This window comes from Echinops telfairi, unplaced genomic scaffold (assembly GCF_000313985.2).
Source record: "Echinops telfairi isolate 266 unplaced genomic scaffold, ASM31398v2 ScPeMD7_11;HRSCAF=52, whole genome shotgun sequence".
Taxonomy (NCBI): Eukaryota; Metazoa; Chordata; class Mammalia; order Afrosoricida; family Tenrecidae; genus Echinops; species Echinops telfairi.
The window spans coordinates 17,097,166-17,116,585 of NW_022103908.1; the positions used below are offsets into that span (position 1 = coordinate 17,097,166).

The window sequence follows — 19,420 nt, forward strand, 5'->3', positions numbered from 1 at the left end:
TGAAGGAGTCCTAGTGACATGTGCCTTCAGCCGCTAGCCTCATGTCCATCGGTTCAGACCCACCAGTGACCCTGTCAGAAAGAGGGGTTGTCTGTTTCTGTAACGCTTTAAATTCTTGGAAACCAGGATGTTTCTATTCTGTCCTATAGCATCATTTGAGTCTAAGTCAATTTGCTGGCCGTGGGGAGTAAATGGTGAGCTCAGGATTCCGGCCTAATCAGTCTGACACCAGAGACATTGTTCTTAGCTGCTAAATAAGCCTGCCTCTGTGATTCAATTTTTTAAATTGCATTCATCATCAATAGTCGATTGCCAAAACTATATTCTTTGTGTAAAAGTTTAAAAAATGTAAGATGCCTTATTGTACAAATATTATAGCATAGCGTAATAACATAACCATAACGGAGGTATGCTAGGTTCTTCGCATATTACAATGAACGTTCACAAACAGTACATCGTTAGTATCATCAGTCCTAAGCAGTAAGATGCTGACTATCTGTTTATCAACAGTGGATTTGGGCAGTGGATTAAACACTTATGCTCAACTCAAAGTAGAACAGTGTTTCATGGTGATTATTATTTTAATGTTACTCCTCATAGCAAATGAGTGAGCTTGAAGAAGGGGGGAGAGTCAAAATTTAATAATTGGTTCTTACTTCTCCACTAGACTAGAATGATGCTTTCCTTTTTTTTTTTTTTTTTCCTTTTCTTTCCAAATCTTTATTCCAGCCCCTGTTCCTGAACGGGTCAGAAGTGCCAACCACCATCCACCTCTGCACAAACTTGCCAGCTAAGATCAGCATGGGCCTTCCCCCCACCTATCTGTAATGCTGTGGGATAACTAATCTGCATGTCTATTTAGAAATATGTACATAATTATTTTATCATGGTTTATATAAGTTCAGATTTTTCCTACTGCAGGTTTTCTAGTTTTATCACCCACATAAAAAAAAATATCCAGTTATTTTACACAGTGCTCTTAAATGCCCCATGTTTTATGATTGGATTCTTAATGCCTTCCTTAAAATTTTAACAGTTGTTGGTCAATTAGTCAACCATGAGTTGGACTGTCAAAGTCCCCCTTACAATTGCTAACTTCATAGGACCAGTGAAATGTATCCATTATGGGCTATCATAATCTATCTGATTGGATAAAACACTTATGTAAGGTTGGTGCACTTTTAATGGGAGGCACAAAAATTGAAGACCAACAAGAAGGAACTAAGAGACACCAATGCAGAGCTTGCCCTGCTCCAGAAGCAAATGAGATTTTCCTTATTCCATAGTGCCAAGGTATTTGATTCTTGGAATAGCATGCTCATCATTTATGCCCATGCTGTGTAGTGCATGTGGATTGTAGGGTCACTTGAATGAATGCTGTTCTTATTTAAAATATATTCTGACACATTCCTGGAGAATTTTTTTTTTTTTACGAAAGAATTCTCCTTCAAAAAGAGTTTCAAGTTGACCTATCATTCCAAAATCTTGTGTTTTTGAAGCTTGCATTGTTTACATTTTTATTGTGAGCACTCCCTTATTTTTCTTTTTTTAAAGATTAACAGGAGAACTGTTGGGACAATAGCTTTATCCTGGCTACTCTTCCTGATAAGTTTTAATAGAAGGATTTCAGTTTTTCTAATTAAAGAGCCGTATTGAAAATGTTGACTGGCTGCCGATTGTATGCTGTTAATTAGGCAAGAAAACATTCGGTAAGGGCACATGTTTACATCAACCAGAAAAGAAAAAGCTAAACTCCCTAACTAATGTACCAGTGAAGTGAAACAGCAGAATGTTCTTTACTGAAGTTATTAGGATAGTGGGAAGTGTTCTTCTGACTTATGAGCAGAAATGCATTGTGCATGTCTGCTTTGAACCCCACGGCTTCCACAATCATAGAAATCTATTTGTAGTACGCATGCGCATGTGGGAGAAAGTTTTTGTCTCTGCATATGTTTAGAGTGTCCTTTTTCAAAAAGTATTTTGTGTGTGTGTGTTTAATGATAGCATTTTGATAGGACTCATCTTTAATTAGAGCATACCTAAAAACAAACAGTTTTACCCAACTTTCTATCAGACTCAGACAGTAGAATGTCAAACTATTATGGTTCCCACAGTAGATTCCAGACCTGTAATAGGGTTCCCATTCGAGGTTGGAAGCTAAACCCTAGCGCTTGAAAGTACGGTGGCCTAATATGATGTGTTGATTTAACTTTCTGGTTACTAAAAGTATAGCCAGAGTTCTCCTTTATCAAGGGACAAAACAGGCAAGGTTTTGTGAAAAACTAAATTAATTGTCCATGAACTCTCACCATATCAGTAATGATATTTATACTGGCATTATGCCTTTTGGTTCTGATTATGACAGGAGGGCTCAATCCAAGGTGACATTGAAAGAGCCATCCTTAATAGTCTTAGTGTAGGAGATTTCTGCCTTGAGCAGTGTAGAGCTCTCCAGCCTGGACCTTGTTTTCTCCACAAGTGTAGATTAATGTGCATCACTTCTAGATAGCGGAGGAAGAAGCCAAGAGGACTAATGGAACTGGGCAAAATGAAAACCGTGGAATGAACCTCTTACACTGGTTTTTGATGGTGATTCAGTGGGTGGGGCAAAGGGGCACCAGCTTTTGCACTTTCAGACTTTGGGCAGTGTTGATGGCAAGAGGATGTGGAAAGCAACTGTGTGAATAAAGCTGACATAGTGCTTTTCCCACCAAACACAAAAATCACTTTTCCAATGTATGAAGCAGTGGTACAGATCACCAGCCAATGATTTTCCCCCATTAAATGACAACTGCTTTTACTGTTTTAAAATATTTGCAGAAAATTTATCCTTAGTTCAGGGGCCTAGAGAAAATGAGACTTAATGCATTGAACATACATAGCTAATATACAACATATTCATTTTACTTTATATGAAATGTCTCTGAAGATATTTTTACACCTTCATGAAAATCATGATAAAAAATTATTTTAACACCAATCTATCAAGAATTTTTCTTAGCTTCTTTTTCTTTTACTACAAAGCTTACCAGTCATAAGCAGAATGAAAATATTTTCCAGTACTGATGTTATATGTGCTCTTCCCAAGTTGACCAATTTCTACCTGTCTTTAGAGCACACCGAGTGTTTCTCCACTGGTGCTTCCATAAAATTGCTGTTCCTTGACTTGGCCTTGGCAAGAGCTTGCACATGTTTTTACATAAATTTTTGAAGGGGGTGCTAATTTTTCGATTTTTAGCAATGCATTTTTTGAGAGTCTATTCACCTCTATTTCCTGCATTCTATTTTCAGTCACAAAATGCATTTCAATGTTGTGTATAGATTAGTAAAAATGAAGTATAGCACTACTGAAATGTAATATTTGGTATAACTTCAAGAGACCCACCTCATGTAGGCAATTTTGAAATCAGTACATTTAGGGCAGTAGGTTTTTAGAGATTGCTTCTTAAAAGAAATCTTTATTACCTCCTAGAATCATAAAATAAAACCATAGTACCAGGAATATTACAAATTTAAAGTGATTACTTAAAAAGGAGATAAATTGCAAATGTGTACATCATCCTATATTTGAGATGATTGTATATGGGTCTTTGGAGGTAACATAGTACCATTAGCAGAAAAATACAAAGTTTGTTAACAATGATGGAGAACAACATATCGATAAAATGAAATGGTTGTCATTAAAGTTTCAAAAACTTGTGACCCAATTTAAGTATATTTGTAGTTTATGAAACTTCATTTAAAATTCATTTAACTTCACAATATTAGAAAGAAATAATGTAAGGATGTTAAGAGTTCTTTTATATATCACATTATGAGATAGCATATTCAAGAGATTTGAAAAGTCTCAGCTTAATCTGAACATATACATACTTTATAGTTAAACAAATCATTGTTTTGCTACTGTCAACGTCTTAAAGCATGGAGTAGCAAGAAGACATTACGATTTGCTTAATTAATCTTGCTCATTTTACATGACAAGAAATATGATTACTCTTTGATGATCATGTTATTTGAATTATATATGATCTTTTTATTATCCTGGATAAATATCAATTCCCACACATACACATGACTCTCACTCACATGTGGGCAGAAGGAGCACCTCACTTCCTTATAAAGGAGGACCTTTCCTTCTAACATAACATGAACCTTAATGCTTCTCATTGCATTTCCCTTGAATGAAAACAGACATCGAGGTCAATAGGGCAGAGCTCAGCTTTCCCGGGTTGATGGCCTGCATTAACAGTAGGTACCATTGTGCATTTGTGTGTGCCTTCTTTAATACCTTGTGCACAACCTGCATATTCTTTACATTTTCACCAATAAAAGGCAACTTGGTGAGTTAGCGAGATTGACTGGGTTTTAACACATGGTGCTGCTCCATTACAACCATCCAAGATTTGGACTGTGGAGATTTAAAAGAATTTAATTTGTCTTGCCTGTTTATAGAGGTAGTTTTTCTAGATGTTTTTAGATGTAGTCTCCTAAAAATGCAAACTTTGTTACCATACAACTTATTTCCTTAGCTTACTTTTAAGGTTCAGCTGCTTAAAAAAAATTATATATATACTCGTAGTCATTGGATGATGACGTCTTGATATTACTCAGCAGTTTGGTAGACATAGGCAGATCACCACATTGCTCATATTTGAATGCAAAGTGCATCGTTTCAATCATTACTGCCTGAATGATTTTTAGGGGATGATCATTAAGTACTCCCTCTCCTTTTGCCACTTCAATATAGGTTGGTATGTTCTTGGTTCTTTTATGCCTTTCCTTTTTGGTATCCAAGTGAAAGTAATGGAAAATAGCACATTTGTTTTATGATAAATCCTACATAGTTTTAGATACCCAAAATAAATTCTCATATGCAACTATATGCTCAAAATGATGAACTGAGGTTCAAAGATATATCCCTTATTGTGTTGTATGTATGAATGATCATAATTGTAAAACACTGATGTCACATTTTCCTATAACACATTAATTCAGTAGTTATCGATCACAATACAGTATATCCTACTGCTACATTATAAAATTAATTTTTGATTCCTAGTAAGCTGTAGATAAATGGTTGTTATTAAAGAGTTGTAGGGAAATGTTTCCTCTGATTGGAAATTGGTGAAGATCTTATTTAACCTAAGTATATTGCAGAGTAGGTTTTATTTAAGAAGTTCAATGTGGCAATAGAGTTCAATTTTGATTTCACATCAAGTTTATACATACAAAACTGATTTGGCTGAAAATTAGGTGATATATTTTAGAATATTTAAAATAGCCAAAATAATACTACAATGTGTTATATGGATGATTTATCAATAAAAGTTATTACTGTTAATAATGGTAGAAAATTCTTTCCTCCCTATGCCTAGTGATTTAAATTGAATGGGAAATTAGTAATATGTTATAATAAGGATGCATCTTACTATCAATATTTGCTGAAGAGTGTTGAACACAGAATTAAAATTTGTCCTTATTAAAATGGACCTTTGTACACTATGATTTGAATTAAGTAATAAATATATAATGCATCTTTAAAGTTGTATATCAAAATGTATAATGTTCCATTTTGGCTACATTTTGTAAAGCATTTTTGGTGTAATCAATATGACTCACATATGTCAAATTAAGTATTCTATTTATTTAAACAATTATATACTTAATGTATTTGGAAGCTTATTGCACTTATATAATTGTATATACTGCGGCTTCAAAAGTCTGTACCTATCCTTGCTTTTAAAAAATTAGTATGTGCATTTTTCCAATTTATTTTTAATTAATTATATTAAGGAAAACATCATTTACTAAATGTACCTTAAAATTCACAATAAAGTTTCAGAAATTGTTTTGTACAATGTTGAGACTTTGTGTTGAATTTGTTTGTGAACACTTGTTGGAATGGTACTTTGCTTTTCTCATCAGGAGTCCTTGTGTAAAATCATATTGGTAAAACATGAGTTCAAATGTGCAGTGGGAAATAGCTAGCCCCTGTTTATTGGGTGGCTGTTCTCCAAAGTGATGAATTGCTCACACCTGTGGAACCTTGGCAAAAACACAGTAAATGGGCTTTGCCCTCAAATCCCTAGTTACTCATTATGGCTACATTTTAGTACTGGAATGTCAAGTAATTTGCACTATAACTGTGTATTCTAGACTGTAGGGAAGCAGTTTCATGGAGTTAATGTGGAGAAAATATATGTAGGACTGTTAATCAAACCCTTTTATGCTCCATTTACAGAAGTTAAATAGATATTTAAAGAGTGAGAGTTTGGCATACATTACTTTTACATGCCATTGAAAAAGATAAGAGCAGATTTTCAAATACAGTAAATATGAATATCCATGTTTGCTTTGGATGCGTTCACTGAGGGAAACACTCACTTATTTAGTAACAAAATTTAGATTTCTACACTGATGACAAGCCTTGTGCTCTGATGAATTCACTACTGTGGTTAATGTCACCCTCTGAGCCCTCTTTGAGTAAATCCATGTGGGTATTTCCAAAGAGAAATGCATGTTCCACGCCTTTGTTGTCTCAGCTAATATACAGTAGGCGGGCACCACAAAGAGAAGAGAGAGATGAGCTGATTTCAAATATATATTGTCTCCTTTAATTCATTTCTTGACATTTTTTACTGATATTCAATAGTTTTATCAAATCCAATTCCTCTTTAATATTTTTCATAAGCTAGTATTCCTCACTAACATGTTGACTACTTTTTCTTGTTCACATGTAGTATATATATTTCAATATATTAAAACTGTTTAACAATACATTATTCCAATCATTCTGATACACACAGGCATGGTTAGTCATTATTAGCTGCAATTTATAAAAATAAATAAAAAATAAGAGATTTCATACCTCACACTATATTCTGATAAGCAACATTAATTTTGCCTATCCTCTTACTTATCTGACCACTCATAATGAAGTTAACTCTAGTGATATATATGGGTATATATTCATATGCTAATATATAAAAATATAGATATAATCTTGCACATGGTATAGACTAATACATTAGTGTATATAAATTAAGGTACAAAAATTAAAGCAATACTTTTTCTACATTGAATTAACCTGAAATTTTATGGTATGTACTATAAATCATCAACTACTTATCTATTATGCAATCAGATTTTAAGATATTTTAATACCTATAATTACTTAGTAGTGTTCGAATAATAGTATATATCAATAGTATTTGAATAATAGTATATATTATTCAAGTGCATTTAAAGTTAAAAAAATTTTGGTTTAAAAATTTTAATAGGCAGCATCTTTGGAAATATTATTAATTTTTTATTAAACCAAATATTAAACACAGAGGACATTAATTTTAGTATACCTGCTTTTGATATTTCAGTACATTTCCTCCAGGACAGAATCGTACACACTTAGTTTTTACAAATGTATAAATAGCCATTTCCTTATCTGACTTATAAATAAATGCAAATTTTCAAATTAGTTGAATATAATCAATACTTCTTGTATTTTGTTCATATTGGAGTATTAGGGCTGTCAGAAAAATGTAGTGAGATTCTAAACTTCATTTATTTAATAACTAGTTAGTGAATACCTCTCTAACGGGTATATGTTTCTTACTAAATTTAAAGTGTCACAATTTGATGTGATTTTAATGTTGTACTTACAACCTTCTGAATAGAAGGTTTGTAAGGTGATGCTTTGTGGGAGGAGAAAGAATGAGAGAAATTGGAAGTTGCACATACAAACGTGATTTAATGACATGCTGGAAATTCAAAAGAATCTAGAATAATTCTTGGTACACAGTCATTGTTCAATGAATACTTGATAGGAAATAAATGGCAAGAACATTTTGATGATGCCAGTATTTTTAAGTGTATATTGGCAATAATTTATCCTTGATTTAAACTTTCAGATTATCTGTATGTATGGTAAGATGAATACTGGGTTGATTTTACTTCTTTTTTTTCTCTTGACATCCTTGGAAGATAGAATCAAATGTGTTCCATATATAAAAATAAAAATACTCCCATGATATGTGTTTTTTATTTTCCTTTGTGCTTAAGATAAGTGGATTGTTCTTTTTGTCCAGAAAAGTCGCCATCCAAATATTTCTCTTCAGCATCTGTAGCATAAACATGAGGAGCTTCAAAAAGCCTGTGGAAAGCTTCCATTATCCTTTATTCCCATTTTCCACAAACTGTGTGACACCCCTTTGAATATGCGTAATAGGATGCTATCTTATGCTGAAGACATCGATAATATTGAGAAACTGCCTATGTTTTTATTACTGTGGGTTGCTTTCTTTAGAAAATTCATTCATATCTTCCTGAAAATAGTAAGGTTGTTGGAATTAATTCATGCATAAATCATAGCTGTTAATTTGTACATTTAGGAAATTGTTATTAAATGTATATGCTAAATTCATATATGTAGAATATTGTGCCTTTTGGCAATTGCCAATTTTAATCACTTTTTAAATATGCAATAGCCTTCAGCATATAAATGGTTATTAGTATGACAAAATATATTTAATACTTTAAGCATTTAATTTCACAACTAGAATTACTTAAGCGTTTTTGTGTTCTGGAACTTTTGAGTATCATTTTGAAACTCTAGGTCCACTCTTGAGGGAAAAAATGTGAACACTTGCATATCTCACTTTTGTTACAAACCATTCCAGTTTTTCACAAGTCCTGTGGAACCCATCTCTAAAAGTTATGGCCTGGGGAATAACCAAATATATATTTTTAAATTGATTCTCAATGACATTCTTACTAAATATTCCTCAACAGCACCTTAGAATGTTTCAAATAAAAGGAGTTAGTGTTTACTTTTCTTAGCACCAGCAATTTCTTGGAGAAGGAACTTCCTTTGGGACCGGATTTTCCTATCATAATGGCTATATTCTAGACCCAATTTTGCTTCCTCATTTTGTGCAGTAGAAAAATGAAGTAGCACATTAAAGGCATGCAGTTTTGCTGTAGAAATGGAGCTATTGATCACATTAATGAAATGATCTTCATTGCATATTTAATTGATACTGTTGGGAGACGTGCAAATTAGCAACCAGAGGAAGGCAGCCAAACCAATATGTAAATTTTCACAAGTACAGAAAAAATACGTACATATTTCCGTGGTGGCATAAGGGTTGCGCATCAGGCTGTGACCCTGAAAGAACAGCAGTTCAAAACCACCGGCCTCTCGTGGAGAAAGACTGGGCTTCTACTTTCATAAGGATTACAGTCTTGGAGACTCACGCAGCAGGCCCTACTCCTTCCCATCCGATCCCCATGAGTCGACATCGGCTCAATGGCAGGGAACTTGTTTTGATTTTATATATATATATATATATACACATACATGTATGTATGTATGTATAATCTATCTATCTATATCTATATATTCCTATCTGCTTGTAAAAATGTGACTTCTGACTTCTTTAAATTTTATCCATTTTCCTTTTGTTCCTGTAAGGTGCTCCGAATGCCCTTGGAGACGTAACAAAAGATCATTTCTACTAATCATCATACCAGCTCAGATTTTGAACATTTTATTTTTCTTACAAAAACAAAGATATTAATAACACAATGCATTTTATTTGACTAGAGATGAAGCTTATAAGTTAAAATGAAGTTTTGGCACCACACCAAATATGTACTCCCATTTCTAAAAAAAAAATCACTGCTCAAGATTTGAACCTATTTCAAAGGCCACATGGTCCTTCCATACATTGCTCACCTCGAAGTTTTAAAGACTACCTTCAGAATCAGGGTTGATTAGAAAAAGAGAAAACATACATGCACATGCACACCTTTTAAAGACAGTGAAAAGGAACCCATATGCAAACACAGAGCACAATATAGTGGCCCTGAATTTATTTTTGGAAAATAAAAGATGGAAATAACTTATTCATTAAAAGCAAAACAAAACCCTCACTGCCCATGAGTCAATTACAACTCATAGCAACCATCTAAAGACGGATGGGACTGCTCCTGTGGGTTTCCAGGATGGTATTAATCTTTATGGTAGTAGTTAGAGAGCCTCATCTTTTCCCATGGATTGACTGGTGGGTTTGAACTACTGCCCTTAGGGTTAGCAGCCTAATTCCAACCCATTATGCCACCAGGGTGGCTATTCATGTAGAACGTTTTCATAGTATTTTTCATATATGCAGATTTGTTTAGAATTTTTAATAGTATTTATTACATATACAGAGATGCTTTTTTTACAGCATTTTCACTAACTCTAGTTTTCTCTAACTGCTCAAGAAAGACATTTTAAACATGGCATTTTAATAAGAGTGTGTGTGTGTGTGTGTGTGTGTGTGTGTGTGTGTTTTCCACTAGAAGTGAGAGATAATGCCAGTTTTTGTCATGCCTCCTGGGTAAGATATCCTGAATAAAAATCATACTCAACACAAACACATTTTCATGTCATGATTTTCATTCTCTATCAGTGTATTTTTCAGGTAATCATTGCTTATTCTCCCCAATTATGACTCTCCTTAGTTTGAGTTCATCCCAACATTAGACCTTTTGCCAAATAAAAACTACCTGGTATAAATGGAGTCTGAGAAAATAGACATCCTTTTTTGTTATTTCAGAAAATCATATTTTGATTAAAAGTTGTCTCTGATTGCTCAAATGAAAGAGCATCCATATTTCTGAGGTATCCCAACACCAGGCTCAAATTCAAGGCCCCAAGATCCATCACTGTCACGTTGCTTCACATGACCCAGCAAGACGGAGTAGAACTACCTTATAGGGTTTCCAAGTAATTCCACGTAATCTTTAAGGTGGCAGAGTACTGCACCTCTCTTTCATGGAGAGAGGCTGGTGGGTTAAAACTGCCAACCTTTCCATTAGCACTCAAGCACTTTAACCACTGTACTACTTAGACTAGTTGTAACATCAGATTCCCATAGTGTTAAATCCTTTTTCTTGCGAGCACAATCCATATTGTTGTTGTTAAGTGCCATCAAGTGGTTTTGATTCAGTGAACCAGCATACAGCAGAATAAACTGCCTGGTGCTGTGCTGATCCTCACAATCTTTGCTATTTCAGCTTATTGCTGAAACCACTGTTTCTATCTGCATCCTTGAAGATCTACCTGTTTTTCATTGAACTTCTGCTTTAGCCAGCAGATGTCCTACTAAAACTGACCCCCCTAATAACATATACAAAGTACATGATCCTAAGTCTCACCATACTCACTTCTAAAGAGCACTCTGTAACTCTGCCAAATCCGATTTGCTCATTCTTCTGGCAGACTATTGCATATTCAATATTCTTTGCCATCCCTTTAATTTGAGGCGTCAATTCTTCCTCAGTATTCCTCATCCATAGTCCATATTTTACAAACACACAGGGCAACTGAAAATAGCTTGGCTTTTATCAGGCTCATCTGAGCCCTCAAAGTGCCATTTTTGCTTTATGACACGTTAAACAGGTCTTTGCCATCATATTTTGCAAATACAAGTGATTGCTTGATTGCTGATTTCATGGGAGGTTATAGTGGATGCAAATGAAATGAAATCCTCAATGATGTCAATCTTTATCTCTGTCTATCATAATGTTGCTTCCTGGTCCCACTGTGAGGATTTTGCTTTCTTTATGTTGAGGTGTAATCCATCTTGAAAGCTGTGAGGGCTTTAATCTGCACCAGTAAGTGCTTCGAGTCCTCTCCACTTTCTGTCAGCAAGCTTCTCTCATCTGAATATGTCAGGTGGTTAATAAATGTTCCTCTATTGCTGATGTCATGGTCTTCTTTAGATAGTACAGTTTCACAGATTATTTGTTCACCATATGGATTATAGAAATGTGCTGAACAGACAGAACCCTAACACATACCTTTCTGAGTTTAAGGCCCTTGTATTCTCAGAACAACTGCTGAATAACTGCCTCGGTGAGTGTACAGGTGACACATGAGCATCATTGTTTTGAAATTTCTATTCTTTGCAATATTACCCATAATTGGTTATGATCCACACAGTCAAAGGCCTTTGCTTAGTCTAATATATTATTAAACGTTAAACCCGGAAGATAAGGGTGAGTTATTTGCATCTTATCCTACTTATGGTTATTAACCTTATGTTGCTCTTTTTATACTGAAATTCAAAACACAACTAATAAATCAGTGGAGCAAACAGAACTACACAACGCGAATGGTATTTTGATTCGTTAAATATATTCACTTTCCAAATCACATATTTAACTGGTACAAATGAAACCATAAATAGCTCTAATAGTGAAATGATGCAAACCACATTTGTGATAATATAAAATTGATTTAAATTCTATGCATTTTCTATTTTTGTATATCATTTTGACTGAACTATTAAAAGTACTTTCACTTAGAAGATAGTCTGAAAACTTTTCATCTCTCCTGCTTCCCTCTCTCAGTGTGCTAACACACAATGCACTTCAGGGAAAGAAACCCATTGCTCTCCAGTGGTTTCTGAGTCATAGTGACCCAGCAGGGCAGAGCAGCAATGTCCCATATAGTCTTCAACACTGTAATTTTCAAAAGCCGTAAGTTTCCCAATCTGCTCACCTTTGAGTAGCAGCTAACTGTGTAACCACTGTATTACCAGGGAGCCTTTCAATAAGTAATCATAGCTAAAACAAACAACAACCCCCCCTCCCTCCATTCCCACTGAGCCAATTCTGACTCATGACAACCCTACAGGACAGAGTAGAACTGCCCCTGTGGGTCTACAGGAGTAGAAAGCGTCATCTTTCCCACCAGGTTTAGAACTGCTACCTTACATTTCGCAGCCCAACACATCACCACGATGCCACCGGTGTTCCTATAGGAATCGCTAGTACGTCAGATAGCCTATGTATGCGCTTGGCACTCATTTATTCGCTGACTATATTTTCTAATCATCACATTAGTCTTAAAAGGAAAACATTGTGATTTTTCTATTTTATTTGTAAGGCAACAGAGGTTCAGAGACTTTGATTAATTTATTTAGAGTTTACTGTACACACTATAAGTGAACACAGGAACTACTGCAAGCTCATATCTCCTTTCCAAGTTAATAATTAAAAATAACAAACAAATTTATTTAAGAATATTTTAGATCTCACGGTAAACCTACTTCAAGAATACAATAATGCAAAAATATAATAATCTTTGCAAATAAACTTTGCAAATTGGCAACCATCAGTAGTGAACAATTTTAGTTTAATTCATTGTCCATTAAAATGCTGCATGTCCATTTACTATTCATCCTGATCCCCATCTTCAACTCCAGGCCACTGCCCATCCACCCTCTGTACAGATTCTCATTCTTTCCAGGATCATACATGCATGTGGAGTCACACAATGCTCATATGTAATCTCTTCTATTTTGATACTTAGTGTCACTTAGTGGCAGTTTTAAAATGAATATATCATTAAATATCATCATAAATTAATTTGGTAAAATGTCAATAACATCACTCTCCTTCCCCATGAGCAGGAACTGTTTTCCCTCATACCGTTTCTGGTTGGCATATATTTTTATTTGACTCAATGAGACCTAAGCAAATCAAATCACACTTCATAGGCTTGACCATCATCATGATTACACTCATGTCTGGAGTTTGCCTATTAAATAATAGGTTGAAATTGCTTACCTGTAAAAACCTGAAAATGCAAGCAAATTGTAGAAAACATGTAAGATATTATCAACTTACCAAGTAAAAATGTTCTGAATCAAAAATGTTTAATACACATTTTTTTGGCTATGGGCTGATGATAGCGTGGAAGCCACCAATTAGGTGTTGTGGCAGGTGACACCACAGAACTCTGCGTCCACTCTCAATCAAACAGCAATCCTCCCTTAACTTCTTTCATGCTCATTGTAGTAATCACAGCGGCACCTCTTGGTAGACACTCTTTCCCTTGCATTACTGATAACTTTTCCTTATGCTACGGATACATTTTTGTTTTTTTACTATATTACAGCATGAGTATTAACTACTGAGTAATTTCAAGTGAGCTAATATTGTTGAACTCAAAATTCATCAGACTTTCTACAGTGTGTTAGTAGAAATAAAATATATGCTGTCTCCTAGAAATCTTTTTGGGACAATATTAAAACAACAGCAACAACTTTCGTAGAGTCAATTTTGACTCACTGGACCCTAAAGAGGGTCCCTGAGTCTCTAAAATTTTATGGACTCAAATAGGCTCCTGTGGAACAGCTGGTAGGTTTGAACCAGTAACCTTGTGGTTAGCAATCCAACCACTAATGGAAAAAAAAATCACACATTTTAGCTGATAATGAATTTAATATATGAATATTATTTGAAATGGGAATCAGTGGTATTTATACTAAAAATAGCACATTATTCAAATTTTATTTGCTCTTAGGATGTCATTTCTTGATATTTAGTATCAATTTTAATTCCCCAAATGTAACTTTTGAACCAATATTTAAACTTATTCTATTCTCTGAAGAAATATTAACAAGCAAAATGAGATGACAAGAAATAATCTCTATCAGAGAGAAATCCCTTGTGAATGTATCATACTCTTAAATAATCAAATACACACTGATAATGGAGATAAAAGAAGAGTTAGAAAGCTGATTTTGGTTTCCTGGGTATTTACAACTGGGTTTTTCCTTTGTTTCTGTATTTTAATTCGGAAGCAATAATTTTGTATGTGTATTAATGTAGATCAAACAGAAAAATGCTAAATATATGAACTTTTCTAAGGTAGCTATATGAATATAATATTCACAATATTTGAAAGAGCTCAGGATAGCGACTAGCACATAGTAAGCAGCCTATTGTGCTTGATAAAAATATTTCTATATTTCCCCAAAGGTTATCAATGTAGCCTTACAATTATTTGTTTGTCAGTCTTTTATACAATTGGCTTCTTTTCTAAAATTGAATTCTGATAGTAGAACAAGTTGAAATAATCTATACGTATAAAATTTTAAAGTTATCTTGATTCTTCTTCCTCTATGTATCTGTGTAACTTAAATATTGGGGACACCCTACTTAAATGTTAACCCTGTTTGTATAATAAAATGTGATTTAAAAGAAATATTTAAAACTGGTTAAACATCCACAAGAACATGGATAGAATTAGTAAAAGGTCATTTCTATGGGGATTTTAGAAAACCATAAAATGAAAAGTTGATCGTTATTTGAATTTTCTGTGATCTATAACTGCAATTTATCCTCTTTAATAATTACTATGAAATATTTTTTCCCTTTTTTCCCTCTGATAGGGAAGTAGCATAGGTTTTTAGATGAAAATTTACTTATGATTTATTTCTGTTTGAAAAATCATCTTTTAGAGTTTATCAAATCGAATATAGCTGAGATTTGCATTCAACATCTCACTGGATGTCAAATATGCATTTACTTTCTTGTATTTGTTTTTGTTATTTTATGTTAAATAAAATAAGACCCGAAGAGGGGGAAAATATGTAAAAGGATTGTGTGACAGGAAGGAACAAAGTTATAGACGAGTGTATGAGACTTCTCTACTTCTTAGTTTGAGTCACCTGTAATACATTGCATGATTCGTCATATACAGTTGACCAAGAACTACAGCCTCAACCAAAGGGAAGAACCTCTTTGGTATGAGATTAACTTGTCTTGTCAGATATCTTTATTTCTCTTCACTGAAGAAATGTATCTTGGGTGCAGCCAACATTTAGTGTGACATTGGATGTATATTTGGTTGGGAACACTTATACCTGTAACCACATCTAGGAATAGTGATAATGCTGTGTGCTATCTATGTATATTTAATTTTAATGTTCATATTTCTAGTTTATCTCCTTAGGCTTCACCTAATTTGTCTATCCCTTGATATTGAGCTATGCGGGATAGACAATGGAACCACAGGATGAGGAATTGTTTAACACAATGGGGTAGAGACAGTTCTTGTTAATCTTTACTTCTGTTGTGGTGAAAGAAATTAGGATCTTGCATGAACCATCATAACAAAAATATGGATGTAATACATACTTTTGATGATAATTCAATGTATGAAATATTTAAAACTAGTGATTAAAAAAACAACTTTGCACACACTTAACAAAACACTACTCTCTTTTTTAGGTTACCTATATTTAAATTACATCTCTTGAAGAACCTTTCCATATTAGTGCATAGGCTGATATTAAATAAATTATCACCACCTGGTCATAACACCTTGACCTCAAGATAGACATCCAGCCTTCAATTGAACCAGTGAGATTATCTTCCTTGGGCATTTGATTTTTTTAAAAATTTAATTCCAAAAGACCCTAGGAGATTTTGAGAGAAGGTTCAGGAATTATCTACTACTAAGTCAACATAAATAATTGTATGCTTTTTTTTTTTTTAAGTTACTTGGCTTTTTTTCTATAGTTTTATAAGATAGTCTAGGGCAGTTTCAGTATATTTCTGCCACCCCCACCCTCCAGATATTAAAATAATTTTCATGAAGTCCTGCTATTTGCAATTAAAAATCCTAAATATAATTTATAAAAAGAATTTGTTAATACAAGTATTTTACATTTATTTTTAATTTTTTATTATTTTAAATCATTTTATTGGGTGCTCTTACAGCTCTTATCACAATTCATACATATATCCATCGTGTAAAGCACATTTGTACATATGTTGCCATCATAATTTTCAAAACATTTTCTTTCTACTTGAGCCCTTGGTGTCAGCTCCTCATTTTTTTCTCCTCCCTGCCCCACCATCCCTCACTCATGAACCCTTGATAGTTTATAAATTATTATTTTTTTCATGTCTTACACTTTTCTGTTGTTTGTTCCCCTGAGAGAGGCTTATATGTCAATCAAGGCTATACATATGCAGTCAAGTGGTGCTACAAAAATGTCAACTAGCATTTCTGAGTGGGATCATCAAATACATATTCTCAGAAGAGATTTAACCTTCATGGATGTGCCTCAAATAAAGCCTAACTCAGCATAACAGTTACACCCTTTCCTCCATTGTTGACAAGGCTGGGTTCCAACTACCACAGTGGTTCTCAACCTTCCTCATGCCACGACCCTTTAATACAGTTCCTCATGCTGTGGTGACCCCCAACCATAAAATTATCTTTGTTGCTATTTCATAACTGTAATTTTGGTAGTTATGAATATAATGTAAATATCTGACATGCAGGATGTATTTTCAGTGCTACGAATTGAACATAACCAAAGCTGAATATAAAAAGACCAACCATCATCCAGATTAAGTTCCCATGATATATATATATATATTTGCAGTAGTTGATGATTTTACAGCACGTTTTTACATTTACCTGCTTTCTACACAGTAGCTCCTCTCTACACAGTAGCTGCTCCCTGCACATGTGTGACTGGTCTGCATAAGTACATTATGCCGCCAACCCTATCACATACACCTGTATTTGTATGGGTTGTATGTAATGGGGTTGGCATGATGATGTCTTCATGCCGGGTACTCCAATGTGGGCATATCTGCATGTGGGCAGACCCCCCTGGAGAGGCACAGAGGAGCCGTGTCTCAGTTCCTATCAGAAATATGTGTTTTCCAATGGTCTTAGGCGACCCCTGTGAAAGGGTTGTTTGACCCCCAAAAGGGTCATGACCCACAGGTTGAGAACTGCTGCACTCTCAGGTTGTTATCAGAAAATTGAAGCTTTGCAAACATGGAGGATGACGATATTTGGTCACAAAAAGGAGGGTCAGGACAAGACCATTACATAACTATCAAGTGCATCGCTCTTTATGTTTAAAATGATGATCCAGTCCTATTTGCAAATAACCTTGATCATCGCAGCCAACATTCCTTTACTTCACACTTCTGCTTTCATCATTGATATCTATATCTTATTAACACACATAATGGAAAGATGATTTTTTTCATTACTGTCATAAATACAGTTGATAAGTGAGTAGAGGGTATATTTGGATTTCAGGGACTTGCTTCAGTTCATTTAAGAAGCAGATGGTTACGTTCCAGGAAGAACCCTTCAATCATAATCTACTTCAGATTTCTTTCTTTTATGTAGTCCCTCGAAGAGTTTTAACAAAAGAAAAAGAAGACATTTTTGGCAGAGGCTGGTAGCAGGCCAGGAATAATACAGAGAATCCTATGGAGAAATGCATAAGGCAAACTTTGGTCATGGTTAGAGATATGTGTATGGTTAGGGTTCTGCCCAATGTGATAGACTGTTATTGAAATCGTGCGCTATGGTCAGCCCACTATCTTGCAAAAATTTTCTACGGGGCAGTGTTTTCCAAATGGAGATGTGAGGATATTTTATAATCCTTATCTTAGGTTACCTATGAGTGTCTTCAAAAATGTTGACAACTAGTTAAAATCAGTAGGAAAAAATTCGAGATTGTAAGCAAGAGAGAAACATGAATAAATTCATAATTTCTAAAGATACTTTTTTTCCCCACATTCATTCAAACACTTATCAAGTATTTATTGAAACTCTATTATATGCTGGAACCTGGAGACAGCAAAGTGAACAAAACATGCTTTTGGTTTTCAATAAATTAATGTCTTGAGGAATTTATATTTTTTGAGAAATTTATATCTTCAAAATATTTGCATTCTAGTTAATGAAATATACTGAATGCCAAGTAGGGATGATCTTCCTTGTAGAATTAGTATGCGGACTGTGGTAAAGTTTAAAGCTCAGAGAATGAATTATTCTTCAAGAAGAGGGTAATTCCACAGCATTCACCAGAGTATTAGTGGATATTCAGGCATCAAAAATGCATTCATTGCTTTGAGAAATTCAGTCTTAAGAGATCGCATTATGAACAGAATGGAGGCCAAGGCCTTGAGAAGTTCTTGTGCAATCACTTCTTAGTGTTTTCAGTGGGATGGAAATTAGAAATTACCAATTTGACTTCTTTTCCCATTGTCTACTTATCTATAAGAAGGTCAAATGAAAGGTCAGCTTTCATTTGACATTTTAAAATATTACTGGAAAGGATCAAGAACTTAAGGGACATGAAACACTAAAAAAGCAATGTGTATTATATTTGGAAGAACAAAAATGGTTTTGCTATGTTTTTAAAATATATCATATAAAGTCACAGAAATATGTGAGTTTTCAAAAGCAAAATTGTTCTTATCATAAAAAAGTCCTTGTTTAATGTACAAGTATTTGGGCACTTTTTAATGGTACCTAAATTACTAATTCTCTATTAACTTACATTTACTTAATTGCAGCCATCCGGCACTTCAAAGTAGATATCTAGAGTCCCATCATTCTCAAGATAATTTATTGATAGTTCTATTTTCTTGATAGTAAATTAATAATAGATAAAACAGTACCTCTTAATTTAAGATAAAGGACTCTAATCTTAAGTTTGGGAAAAGTAAGAATCAGCCACATTGTCATTTATCCATTGATTTACTCCGCAACCTTGAAAAGCCCTTCACACGCAGCGTTTTTATCTGTCTCATGTAT

The 19,420-nt window shown here is 34.2% G+C and overlaps 1 protein-coding gene across 8 annotated transcripts in view; it reads left to right on the forward strand.

The window, feature by feature from the left end:
* Positions 1-19,420, forward strand: part of PCDH9 (protocadherin 9) — a 1,095,802-nt gene that overhangs the window by 27,568 nt on the left and 1,048,814 nt on the right. Inside the window, exon 3 of one of the 8 annotated variants that reach the window (XM_045287205.1) lies at positions 730-5,823. The exons of the other annotated variants lie outside the window; for them this stretch is intronic. Coding sequence (XP_045143140.1) covers positions 730-828 — 99 coding nt within the window. The 3' untranslated portion in view covers positions 829-5,823. Of the gene's footprint in view, positions 1-729; positions 5,824-19,420 lie in introns of those variants that run through there. 8 annotated transcript variants of the gene reach the window in all.